The sequence below is a fragment of the Zingiber officinale genome, chromosome 2A (genome assembly GCF_018446385.1).
Source record: "Zingiber officinale cultivar Zhangliang chromosome 2A, Zo_v1.1, whole genome shotgun sequence".
NCBI classification, from domain to species: Eukaryota; Viridiplantae; Streptophyta; class Magnoliopsida; order Zingiberales; family Zingiberaceae; genus Zingiber; species Zingiber officinale.
In genome coordinates, this window is record NC_055988.1 from 104,332,172 (window position 1) to 104,344,833 (window position 12,662).

General features: G+C 37.4%; 1 protein-coding gene across 3 annotated transcripts; it reads right to left on the minus strand.

The window, feature by feature from the left end:
• Positions 1-3,642: 3,642 nt before the first annotated feature.
• LOC122041814 (probable LRR receptor-like serine/threonine-protein kinase At1g56140) lies at positions 3,643-11,897 on the minus strand. 3 transcript variants are annotated; one of them, XR_006129085.1, is made up of 26 exons: positions 11,750-11,897; positions 11,264-11,447; positions 11,023-11,097; positions 10,577-10,648; positions 10,434-10,505; positions 10,253-10,324; positions 10,078-10,149; positions 9,915-9,986; positions 9,658-9,729; positions 9,455-9,526; positions 9,302-9,373; positions 9,142-9,213; positions 8,978-9,043; positions 8,790-8,855; positions 8,525-8,569; positions 8,368-8,432; positions 7,905-8,284; positions 7,376-7,574; positions 7,135-7,305; positions 6,936-7,054; positions 6,588-6,798; positions 6,120-6,351; positions 5,863-6,013; positions 5,360-5,799; positions 4,083-4,170; positions 3,643-3,874 (listed from the first exon to the last, which is right to left on the minus strand). XR_006129085.1 is itself a non-coding variant. In XM_042601635.1 (24 exons), exons 1-24 carry the CDS (start codon positions 11,859-11,861, stop codon positions 5,419-5,421), a joined length of 3,105 nt encoding a protein of 1,034 aa, XP_042457569.1. In that variant the 5' UTR covers positions 11,862-11,897; the 3' UTR covers positions 5,219-5,418. The 3 variants fall into 3 exon arrangements, 1 of the variants encoding a protein (XP_042457569.1); XR_006129084.1 differs by lacking the exon at positions 4,083-4,170; XM_042601635.1 differs by lacking the exons at positions 3,643-3,874; positions 4,083-4,170 and having other exon boundaries at positions 5,219-5,799.
• Positions 11,898-12,662: the final 765 nt, after the last annotated feature.

Genomic DNA, 12,662 nt, shown 5'->3' on the forward strand with positions numbered 1-12,662 from the left:
ATATTAGATTATAAAAGGGATAAGTTGATGTTGGATTTGTCTGTTTAGAAAAGGTAGCGAATTTATTTAAGGAGTTAACAGAAATATTAAGTTATAAAAAGGGATAAGTTGATGCTCTGTTTTCCCGTGACTTAAACCATTCTCTCCTTCTCTTCTGCGTACGATGGCGGAGCTTGGGCAGAAAACGAAAGGGAGTTAGGGCATCATCTCCGGCGGTCGGCCAAGGTCCTAGAAGCCCTTTTTGTTCGGTTGTGAGTCCAAGAATCAAGGTAAGTGCTTCTCACCTGCAGTAGGAGTAGTTTCGGACATTTGTTCTTCTTGAATTCGAAGCATAAGAAGCGCTTATAGTGCAGATTTTTAATTAAGCCTATAGAACAGATTTTAATTAAGCTTATAATGCAGATTTTTATGTAGAGCTTATATTGCAGATTTTAATTAAGCTTATAATGCAGATTTTTATGTAGAGCTTATATTGCAGATTTTAATTAAGCGCTTATAGTGCAGATTTTTAATTAAGCCTATAGTGCAGATTTTAATTAAGCTTATAATGCAGATTTTTATGTAGAGCTTATATTGCAGATTTTAATTAAACTTATAGTGCAGATTTTTAATTAAGCCTATAGTGTAGATTTTAATTAAACTTATAATGCAGATTTTTATGTAAGTTTATAGTGCATATTTTAATTAAGCCTATAGTGCAGATTTAATTAAACTTATAGTGCAGATTTTTAATTAAGCTTATAGTGCAGATTTTAATTAAGTTTATAGGTGCAGATTTTAATTAAGCCTATAGTGCAGATTTCAATCAAGCTTATAGTGCAAATTTTTATTTAAGCTTATAGTGCAGATTTTAATTAAGCTTGTAGTGCAGATTTCTTAGAGCTTAAAATGCAGATTTCTTTAGAGCTTGTAGTGCAAATTTCTTAAGAGCTTATGGTGCAGATTTCTTTAAAGTTTATAGTGCAGATTTTTGGTGGAACTTATAATGTAGTTTTTAAAGAAAAAGATTATAGTGCAGTTTGGTTAAGTATTATAGTGCAGAATTTATGTTTGCATAGTATGCAGAAATAGTGTTGCATAGAATGCAAATCTTGATTAGAATAGTATGCAGAATTTTGATTAGCATAGTATACAGATTTTTGTTTATGCATTTCAAAGTTAGAATTTGTTTAAACATTTCAGTTTTTAAAGAAGCATTCTTTTATTAGAAGTATTAACAAGTATAAGAAAGATAAAGAAAAGAAAGAAAAAGGCCAAGGCCTTAAGTAGATCCCAAAGTCAAGACTTTAGGGATTTTGGCACACAAGGTGCTCGTTAAAATGCCGAGGCATTATATATTAGAAGTATTAAAAGATAACAAGTATTTTACTTTTATCAGTGGCACTGTACTGGACTCTCAGTTGTCCTTGGGTTGAGCTCCCATAGTCGTCCTAGGTTTAGATAACTTAGTATGCAGGACTCTCAGTTGTCCTTGGGCTGGGCTCCCATAGTCGTCCCTAGGTTTAGATAACCTAGTAAACCCTACTAGATTTGGGACCAGCTATCTCGGGTCTAGTTAGGGATGCGCGCATAGCAAGTACAGTTGTCGGGCCCAAGAAGAAAGTTGATTATTATTTTGAAGTATTAAAGTATAAATTTTCAAACAAAAGAAATAAGCTTCACATAAGTTTAAAATTCAGCAAGTTTAGCATTCTTATATACTGACATGTTGTTTAGATTTGCTTACATGTTTAGTATTTCAGTATGCTATGTTTCGTTTGCTATTAGATGAGCATTTAGTTTCTAGATTTCTTTTAGCTTACATGCATACTCGAGTTTTGTGAGTTAGATAGCGCTTACTAAGCAATTTTGCTTATAGATGCATTTCCTCTTACTGCAAATAAAGGAAAGGAAAAACTATAGTAAAGGAAGGCGACAAGGAGGTGCGGATGGATGTGTGATGCCTGGACTATAGAAGCCTTGGGATTTAGCATAAGAATTTATTAACAAAGAGTTGAGTAGAATATATTAGATGAGTCATTTAGTCTTCCGCTGCTAGTTAATTGTATGTTTTGAGTTTTTTTAGAGTTTATGTATTGATCTTTACATGTGAACAACTCTAATTAAGTAAAGTTAGTAGTCCAGTAGCGCTCCGCCCTCACAGTCCAGTAGTGAGGAGGGTGGGCCGTTACATTGATCTCGGAAATTGTGTTGTTCAAGCAACTGGTCGAGCCCTCCTTAAATAGCCAAGCTAAGCCTGATCCAGATCCACTAATCTCAGGATCAGGTTTGACTCGTCGCTGATCGGTCGACTGATCCCTTGGTTCAGTCGACTTATCCTGCCTGAATCGGTCCGTCTTCGCATCTAGATTCAGCTTCGGATGAGTCCTCGTTCGGTCGACCGATCCCGCCATTCGATCGACCGATCCTGCTATCCTCGCTAGCTTATCTGGTCTGATCCAATCAATCCGGTCTGATTTCAGTCACTGTATATTCACTGTTCGGTCGACCGATCCTTCAGTCGAACCCGCTCATCTGGCTGGGAATCTATATGTTTGCTTTGGAGGTTCGGTCGATCGATCCCCGGTTCGGTCCACAGATCAAGGCTAAGTCCGACCCTGCAAAACTGTTAGTTTCCTACAAAACAGAGTTAGACAATATAGAAAATAATATATAAATCAATAACTTGACAGCCTTCGAACTGTCCAGTTCTGACTTCGAATTTTCTCCGGAAACCCTAGGTCAAACCGACGTCTACTGTTCCCTCAACGGGGAACACGTCCTCACCTACTCCTCTCAGAAGAGATTACCTGTTGTTAAACCGGTCTTCCAGACCGACTGAATTTTCTGCTGGATGTCTGCTCCAAGACCTGTCCAAACTTTCCGCCTAGGGTTACCACCCCCTAGGACCTAGGTTTACCTCCCCCTAGGGTTTTTCATAACTTAAGGTTACCACCCCCTAGGGTTTTCCACCTGCCTAACCGCAGTTAGGACTTTCCATCACCTAGGGTTATCGCCCCCTATGGTTTTCCACCTGCCTAGAATCTACTAGGACTTTTGCCTAAGACAACTTAGGACTTTCCTGAAAATTCAATCAACCTTGTTAGATCACAAGATAACTAACTTTGGACTTTTTGACATAATCAAAATTTAGGTTCAATTGTCTGGTACTCCTTACATTATAAATCTCATAGATTAGGCAACTAATTAGGTTTATAATATTTGATTAATTATTTATTATGATTGGCAAATCGATTCATCTTATCTTGTACTTGTATATATATCTTATCGTTACAAAGAAAAGAGTAAGTCATTGTCCTAAATCTTTAGGCACAATAGGACATATAGGTGGGGCGCTAAGATGAGTAAATATACTATGGAGGCTTCAACTCCTCAAGATTATTTTTTAAAACAAATTTTATCTCAATCTGTTACTCAATTTAATTTTTTCAACAGTTGGCGCCAACATGATGCGATAAAAATCTACCGTCTCACTATAAATTACTAACGAAGCTTCCTCCCATGATGTGGTGATGTATGTGGTTGGACTTGCATGGATCAACACGTGTGAAGAGGAGCTAGGAGTCATCATAAGCACAATTCAGTTCTATTGTAAGACAATTTGATTCATCATTTATTTTCCCAAGTAATTCCTTCTTCTATACAAAAATTCTTAAACATAATAAGCAACACCCAGTCTCTCTAGTGCAAAAACACAAAGCAATACTCTACTTCTGCATTACATCATTTTATTGCATAGTACAGGTTGCAGTAATGGTATGGTGCATTTGGAATGGAATTATGCATTACAACTTTGAAACTCAATATGATTGCTTAATTTGATGAACTTGCACTGTTGTTTCTCAAGGGGAAACATGCTTATGATTTCAGTTGCCTGCATAATGTAGGAAATGAGGTGTTAGATCATTAAGTGTCCTGATAAAAACAATGCCCAACTTATCAAAGTACTTTTATGGTATAGTCTTCAATGACTAAAGTACACATATGCTTATATCTTTCTAATTCTGTGAGGTTCATAGGGTGAAAAATGATAGAGCTACCAAGATAGTGTATATAAAATATGTCTGTGGCATTGTGTTTACCTGGGTTATTATAGCAATTGCTCTAGAAGCTCATTTTCTTTAGATACTTGCCCAATTGGTTTCCTAAAGATCTTAGATTCTCTGCTTTCTAAAGAAGAGCAAGAAAAAAAAGTCAGATGGAAAAAGACAATTAAGATTTATTTGCCTTGATATGTAGTCTTGAATACAAATTTGAATTTTGATTCCCTCACAATAATTTATTTTATCGAAAATTCAATTTGTCATTTGGCTCTATTTTCTTGTATTAATCATACATTTAATGTTCTCTATCAGAATCGAATAGAATTTGCTGAATTTCTCACCCTTTTTTGTCAACTTGAACCAAAATAGTTATTAACAATCATGTTTTAGTTTAAAAAAAAATCTTGTCTTAAAAGATGGTAGCATTTTATGCATATGCACCATGAGAGCAAATCTCCTGATCCATAAAAAAGTGAATCAAACGATGGTCCACTCCTAATTACGACCGGATCATAATTGCGATCCAACCACAATTGGTTGTGATCCCTTCCAGGGTTCACCGTTCCTACCAGATTATAGTTTGGATGGGAGTGAGCGGCCGGAGGCCGCTCCCTGCTCAGCGCCCGGTAACCTGGACACTTATCTACTTTCGGCAGCCTCCGGCCGCTCGCTCTGATCCAAACTATAATCTGATGGGGTCAGTGAACCCAGGGAAGGATCGCAACCAATTGTGGTCGGATTATAGTTACGATCGGACCGTAATTAAGAGTGGACCAGGAGATCTGCTCTCATGCGCCACTAACGAACTCCAATACTCTTTGCTTGGCTTGCATAATAAAAGCAGAGGCCAAGTAAACTATAATGGTCTATTATTGTTCCCATGGGGTGCCTAATTGGTTAAAGGATGACGGATTTATTATAATGAGACTGGGATCAATTCCCAATCAGAACATGCCCTCGGAAAAAAACTCTTTCCACCCCTAATCACTTGGCGGTAGGATATAAGCTGACTCGGTGATTTACCTCCCTTCACCTAATCTGGGGATAGGTCAGGATGAACGTAATCACCTTTTACTATAATATAATGGTCTATTAATAAGCATAGTTAGCTAATAAACCAATTAAGAAATATATTTCTAGATTTACTTTTGGAAGCAGCAACATACACCAAATTGTGTGGAACCTAACACTGAAAACATCTATTTAGCAAACATGATATCACAAACTATCTCTACAAAATTCAGATGTTTCTTAGCAAATATTCAGACACAAACTAACTACTGATGGAAATGGCTAAAAAATCTCATGGCACTCACCTTACCAAACTCTTAGACAGTACATATACTTCCCCGGAAACGAAGAATCATCTTCCCTCCTAAATGCCAGTGTTTGTAGACAATTGTGGGGTTAAAGGCTGGCTTTCGGTGTCAACCGGTGTATTTGCATTAGATGTGAAACTAACTTCACTGTTTTCGGATCTTTGGGTTGAAGGACCAAAGTAGTTGGCAGTGAAGCTGCTGGTTCCATCCATGAATTGCCAATCAGTCAAGTAACTGGGCCTCGAGGTGACATCTACTACTTCAGTATCCCCTACTAGCATGGCCACAACCCTTGACATTGGTGGCCGATGCAAAGGCGACGCTAGGGTGCAAAGAAGAGCTATTCCGATGACCCGATGGAGCTCTATCTCATTGAATGTTGGTAGCTCTGGATCAGCAATGTCTAGTTCCCGCTTATCATCATGTAGATTCCAAGCCTGAGATATTTAAATGAATTAATAGTTTGTAATGATACACTCTAAGAGGGTCTGTCAGCATACCCATCCTAGAAGATAAACCTTGTCCTTCTCAAGGGTTGGGTCAGAGTTAGGCCTTCCGCTGAGTATCTCCAAAGCCAGCACTCCGTACGCAAAGACATCAGCTTTCTCAGTTAGATGCCCTCTCATAGCATACTCTGGTGCTAGATATCCACTGAAATAATAACACAACAACACACAAGTTAGCAAAAAGATGTCTCTAATGAGAACATTTGCTAGAGAAAAACACTCAAAGGAGAAAGGAAAGTGGTAATTCTTACATTGTACCAGCAACCCTTGTGTTAATGTGAGTCATCTTGTCATCATAGAGCTTGGCCAAACCAAAGTCTGAGATTTTCGGGTTGAGATCAGCATCAAGTAGGATATTACTAGCCTTCACATCTCTATGCACGATACGCACTCTTGACTCCTCGTGAAGGTAGGCTAGACCTCTTGCTATACCAAGCAATATATCAAAGCGTTTTGGCCAATCAAGATGCAAACTGCTTTTCCCTGCAAGCCATGAATGGTTAAAGAGATTAAAATTGCGGGTTGTATTAAAATCTGATGCTTTAACATTGAGCTGCAAATTCCATGAGCATTTTCTAATCTTGATTCCCAGGAGTTTAAGAATTGTAAGACTTGTGAATGTTCAATAGTGTTCTAATTCTTAACTAGTTGCTTCATGCAAAGTTTGATAACTGGAGCAATGCACAGTATATTATATGAATGCCTTTTGCTTAATATACCGAAAATTGCTTGGTCTAGACTCTTGTTCTCTGAGTACTCATAAACCAGAATCCTCTTGTCTTCCTCAACACAGCAGCCATACAACTTTATAAGATTTCGATGCTGCACTGCAGATATAGTTGCAATCTCGGTCAAGAACTGCGCCTTTCCTTGATGAGATGTCGCTGCGAGTTGCTTGACAGCAATTGTTCTTCCATCTTGAAGTTCTCCCTACATGATAGAGTATTTGTTCCAATCAAGATAACTTAGCAGAAAGGCCACTGATGAAAAACTAATGTCCCTTACAAATAAAGTAGATATTTTGAATACAGAGGTCAGGTTCCGATAGTAAATCCAAGACAAATAACCTTAAACACCGGGCCGAACCCTCCTTCCCCCAATATGTTAGAGGAACTGAAGTCTTCAGTTGCATTCCTTAGTTCAACATAACTAAAGGTGAAAGGTTTCACATCCAGTCCTGTTAATACTGAAGGCACAAAAGAGTTGGATCAATCAATTAACTAAAACAAGGTGATCCATGGCAGTAGACTTGCGAGCAGCTATTACCTTCTTCTTCTTCTTCTTCTTCACTTAACCTTCTTCCTCTTTGTCTCAACAAAATAATTCCACATATAGCCAACAATACTAAAACCGCAACTCCAACTGAAACACCCACAATCAAACCTGCACGATTTTTCTTTGAACTTGGCAATCTATTTGATACGCTAGGATTGAAGTCTGCATAGTAACACTAACATGTCAGGAGTTTTAAAGAAAAGAAAACTAGCCAAATTGTGCAAGTTACTACCGGGAGATACACTTATAGCTGAAATCAATGGTCCATAATATCCTTGTGTTGGTTGACAGCAGGTGCCCTTGCCAGCCCAAAAGAAATGGATTTCGAGGAAATTATCTGATACTGAAACTGTGAACTCCTTAGATACAGCTACTAAGGATCTTCCACCAGCCAACTTTCTTATATCGAAGTCTCTCTCTTTTAGATCATTCTATAACAGAATATGTAAACAGGAGAAGATTAACTTAGTTCTGCCTCATGCAAATTACAGTGCTTAAATGTTTCTCAGAGTTAATGCACGATAGACAGGAAAGTACAGAATAAACAACTCATTTAAGTAAACTGAAATTTTTATTAAACTGGCAATCTTTCATTTTAGTTAGGAAGTAAGATATGATTAATGTTGCATCAAAAAGGTATGATTTGCACATCACATATCGAGGAGATGTTATTATTGTCTGATGCAGGCATGATATTATTTCTTGTCAATGTTCAGTCCTCCTTTTCTTTCTTTTAGGAGTTGGAATTGTGGTTTGAATACCTGAATATAAATATCAAACACTCTTCTACCCACGCTTTCAAAAGTAGGTGTGTCAGGGAAAGCAGTCTCCGCGAACTGGAGCCTAACAGTGTAGTTTCCATTCTCAAGACCAAGACCATAGTATCTCAGTGAGGATGGAGACAACCTCGCAGTTTGAAACAATTCCGAGTCTAGAGTATTCTCAAATTGAGATTGGCTATTTGTCATATAAGCAGGAGCAGGTGAGTCCATAAAGCGGCCAACGCTGCTAAGCCCCCATCTGGTTGTATCAGTCACAAAGTATGATGCAGTTGTGAGATTTGCATCATCAACCTCATACAAAGTGTTATCAGAAGCACTTATTGCTCTACTGCCACCGCAGTTAATCGCAAAGGATGAATCTGAAGTGAAAGATTATGATTAGGTGAGATATAGAAATATTTAATCAGTTTCTTTGGAACATTAAGATTGAATAACTTCGCACAGATTGGAAAACCACGATAGCATGGAAAAGTGCGCTGGAGACAGTTTAGCCCTGAAGGCAAGTTGCTGCACAACAAGTAATGGCAGAATGCTCAGTGCTAAGAGAAAAAGAATCTTTCAGAGAGAGCTAGAGACATGAAACAAAGTGTCTTTATCACCTGCTGTTGGAGTCATCGAACACAAAATTGTTTGCTACCAAATTCCTGGACAAAAATCAGCATTGAGCTTTAAGGAAACAGGAAGGAAATGGTGCTTTCTAGTTAGTCAATTATCGATTAGGACAGAAATTGTTTAGGTGATAAAGTCCACACCTAGATATTAGACTTAGACTATATAAGTTATGCACAAGATTAATTAGATAATATTTGCTAAAATTAGTGTTGCTATTTTTACTGAACATAACAAATCAATCTTTCAACATACAAGTGCAAGTTTCCTTGGCTAACCCAAGATGGAAATCTTCCTGATAATTGATTGTATGACAAATCTCTGCAAAGAAACAAAGCGGCATACTTTGTCAGTACCATGTAAAAGAATGGAACTCGAATGAATAGTTAAAAGAAATGGAAGAATTAAGCCAATTTGCATAAAAACACATAAAGGCACGATACATGTTCATTAGTTCATTGCTCTTTTGCAGAGGTAAGGAACCAGAGAAGCTATTGTTGCCAAGAAATCTGATAAAAGAAAAATTAAAGTGAGTTAAAACACTTCAAATTTAACCAAATTGGTATCTTGATCTAAATTTTGGAGTTAAAATGAAATTTTTTCTCACAGGAAAGCAAGTGAACTCAAATTGAAGAGGGACTGAGGAACTTGGCCTGTTATGTTGTTAAAGCTCAGATCTCTGTACAAACAAATAATGGAAGAAATATTAAAACATTGCACAGGAATAGATGAACAAAAACGCTGAATGGGTTGACTCAAAATCTTACAATAGTGTCAATGTATTATATTTCTCAAAGTTCAAGGGAATTGAATCAGAAATCTTGCAGTTCCTTAGTACCCTATCAAAGAGAAAAATATTAAACCATAAGATGTTATTTCATAAGACAGAAGAGTAAAGTCAATTGTGTCCAGGATCTTACAAGGTGCTCAGAGATGTCATATTAGCAATGAAATCCAATGAAGAGCTCCCATTTATGATATCTCCTATTCTCCTGCACCAGCAAATTTACTAGTTTGCTAATGAGACAATATATATATAGCTAATAAATCTTCACGAACTTTATCCCTTATTGGTGTAGGGCAAATCCTTTAGTTCTAAATGAACCAGAAAATGAACACTCACAAATCAGTCAATTGAGTTTGGCTAGCAAAGCTTGAAGGAATTGGACCCTGAAACGAGTTCCCTTGGAGCCTCCTGTCATATGAGTAGAAAATTAACATGTAGATGGCTCTAAATAGTTACAATTAACATGGCTTATCATATCTTTAAGACTACCTTGAAGGTTATGCTTGTAGGTATCTTTCCTAAGATACAAATGTCAATGAAAGCAAATGTTTAAGCAGATGAAGAGAATTCTAGAATTATTTACTAAATCTTACAAGCTTGTTAGGTTTGTCCATGTTCCAATGTAATCAGGTATTCTTCCAATGAAATTATTGTCTGTAGCCCACCTGAAATAATAATTGTGTTGCAATTACATTTCTATTTGCAACAGCTATGAATATGTGCAAATATATAAACTGGTCCTTTCAAGAAACTTACATTGTCCTCAAGCTTCTGAGATTGGATAGACTTTGTGGTAGCTCGCCGCTAAGTCCAGAACTACGCAAGTACCTGCCTCTCAGCATTCAGAAGAAAGAACACGTGAGATTGCTGCAGTCTCTTGGCAATGGTGGGTAAAAGAAATAATCAGGTTGAAGGTTTAATCAAATCTAACAGTTGTTGTAAGTTTGTGAGATTCCCCAACTCAGGCGGTACTGAACCACTGAAGTTATTTGTTGCAATACTCCTGCAAGAGACATTTTCCTGTGTTGTCAGATATTCTGAAATAGACCAATCAAGAAATTCCAATTTCTTAAGAACCATCATATTAGGCAAGACTTAAAAGAAATGCTTACAATGAGATGAGTCTCCGAAGGTTGCCAAGTTCTGGTGGTACTTGCCCCGATAAGGCATTGGTGCCGACACTTCTATTGGTTATGGGAGCATATTAAATACAGAGATGATGGAAAACAATGCTTGAGGTGCAAAAGAGTCTTACAAGTATTGCATGTCAGTGAAGTTTCCTATGAATGCAGGCAGAGTTCCTGTCAGGTAGTTTTGTGCTAAATTCCTGCAAAAGTAGAGCTCATCTTGTTACTATCACTCCTTGTGGTGCTCAGTTTCTTCTCATTACTGTAATGTCAGATTCTTGCCCATGATTTCACAAACTATACATGTTATTTTAAAATGTGTCCAAGAAAATAGGAGCATCAAGAGATTTTGTAAATGTATCAGAAACATGGCTTGGCTTCAGTAGCCAAAGCTGAATCCATCTACTCTCTATGCATCTGGCACTATGATAATGAAACTTAAAGGCTCTACGAAGAAATGGCTTAGAATTCATTCAAATTCAGAAACCATTGAATTATTTTTTTTTTTTTTTGAGAGTCTGGAGTGTCTGACGATTAAACTATACAATTTCGAAACAAGAAAATAGTTTCTTACAGATCAAAGAGATAGGGCAGGTTCTGTAGTTCTTGGGGGAAAGGCCCAACCACAGTATGGGTCGCATAAACCTTCCTGCAAAAGCACAAATTTGCAGAGTTTATTTGACTGATTATCCACTTCAACACAAACTTCTCAATCACTTCTATCGGATTGTAAAGGAAGACTGAAACTATGGACAGATGCAGGAAACTAAAAGAACCAAACGAAGACAGTGCCAAGAAAGATTGCAGTGTCGCACAGCTGAGTGATATGGCAGGTGCGGCTGTTGTTGTAAGTGCAGACGCATTTGATTCCTGGGTTGAAATCGCGACTGAGGATGTTGGTCTCATCGATGGCGGCGCCGGTGCATGGGTCGCCACTGAAGTTCCAGGCTGATGATGCTGTTAAACCCCATCTCGCCAGGATCGTGTTCAGTGCCAAAACTACAATCCATTTGCATAAAGTTAATCATCCTCATTAAAAAACAAAAACAAAAACAAAAACAAAATAGTAAAAAACAACAAAGACTGCTATATGATCCACATCACTCGTACGGCGCTGAGCACAATCAAATGAGCCCAATCCCAGATCGATTTCTTCATATTGCAGGTTTCCGAGAAAATATTTTATAAGAAATAAAAAGCACTATTTGGATACGTTATTAAATTTTATTAAACCCAACCGAAACTCGACCGGATGGAAACTGCAACTTGTGCAAAATAAGAACTTTTGCATCTGCACATACCCTCGGCTGGGTCTGTCGTAGTATTTGCCTGTGCTGCAACTCTCCCTTGCAAGAGGAGCAAAGGCAAAGCAAGGATGAAGAAGAACACCAACAAAGATCTCGGCCAAGCCATCAATTACTGGTACAAAGTGTCAGCTCGATAGCAGACATATCTATAAAGTACTAGATTTTAAAAAAAAAAATCCAGTTTTTCTTAAAGACCTTAGAAACTAGCAAAGAAAACATTATCTTTCATATCTATGTGTGTGTGTGTGTGAAGTGAGATTGCGACTTGGAGATGTAACGCAACTGAGGCAGCTTCGTGAAAGATTCGTTGCAATTGTTAATTGAGTTTTCAGCTACGTGCGCATGCATGGTCAAAGCGAGCTGGTGTAGGAAAAAAGAAAATTTCTTCTTCTTATTTTTTAATTGAATGGGATTAATGAATAAAAACCTGCAAGTTCCCATTATAATGCATAAAATGTAGATACCAGATATTTTAAAATTTTGCTTAGTAAAATCAACTTTTTTTCTTTTTTTTTTTTTGTATTATTATATTATTGAAAGTGGTAAGTGTAGGGGCTCCACTGTTAGGTGAACTGTCAAACTATTTCTTTTTAGACATTTCGTTGTCTCTGTGTTGGTGAGGCAAACTTTGGAGCCACCCAAAAGGCATGGGAAAAATATCAAGTATGAAAGGAGTATTTCATGTATTTTGAGTTCAGGCCCCAGCGGGCCTGCAATCAAGTAAGAAAAACACACTTTGCCTAAATTTCAACTCTTAATTTTTTGAATCGTGTGTTATTTATATCTTCCACCTCCTAATTATTTCACGATCGGTTGTAAATTGATCTGTATTTCTCTTCGTATAATTTAGAGACGAATTATGAGAGACACGTAATCACCTGCTATCATAGAAAAAGTCAAATTTGTA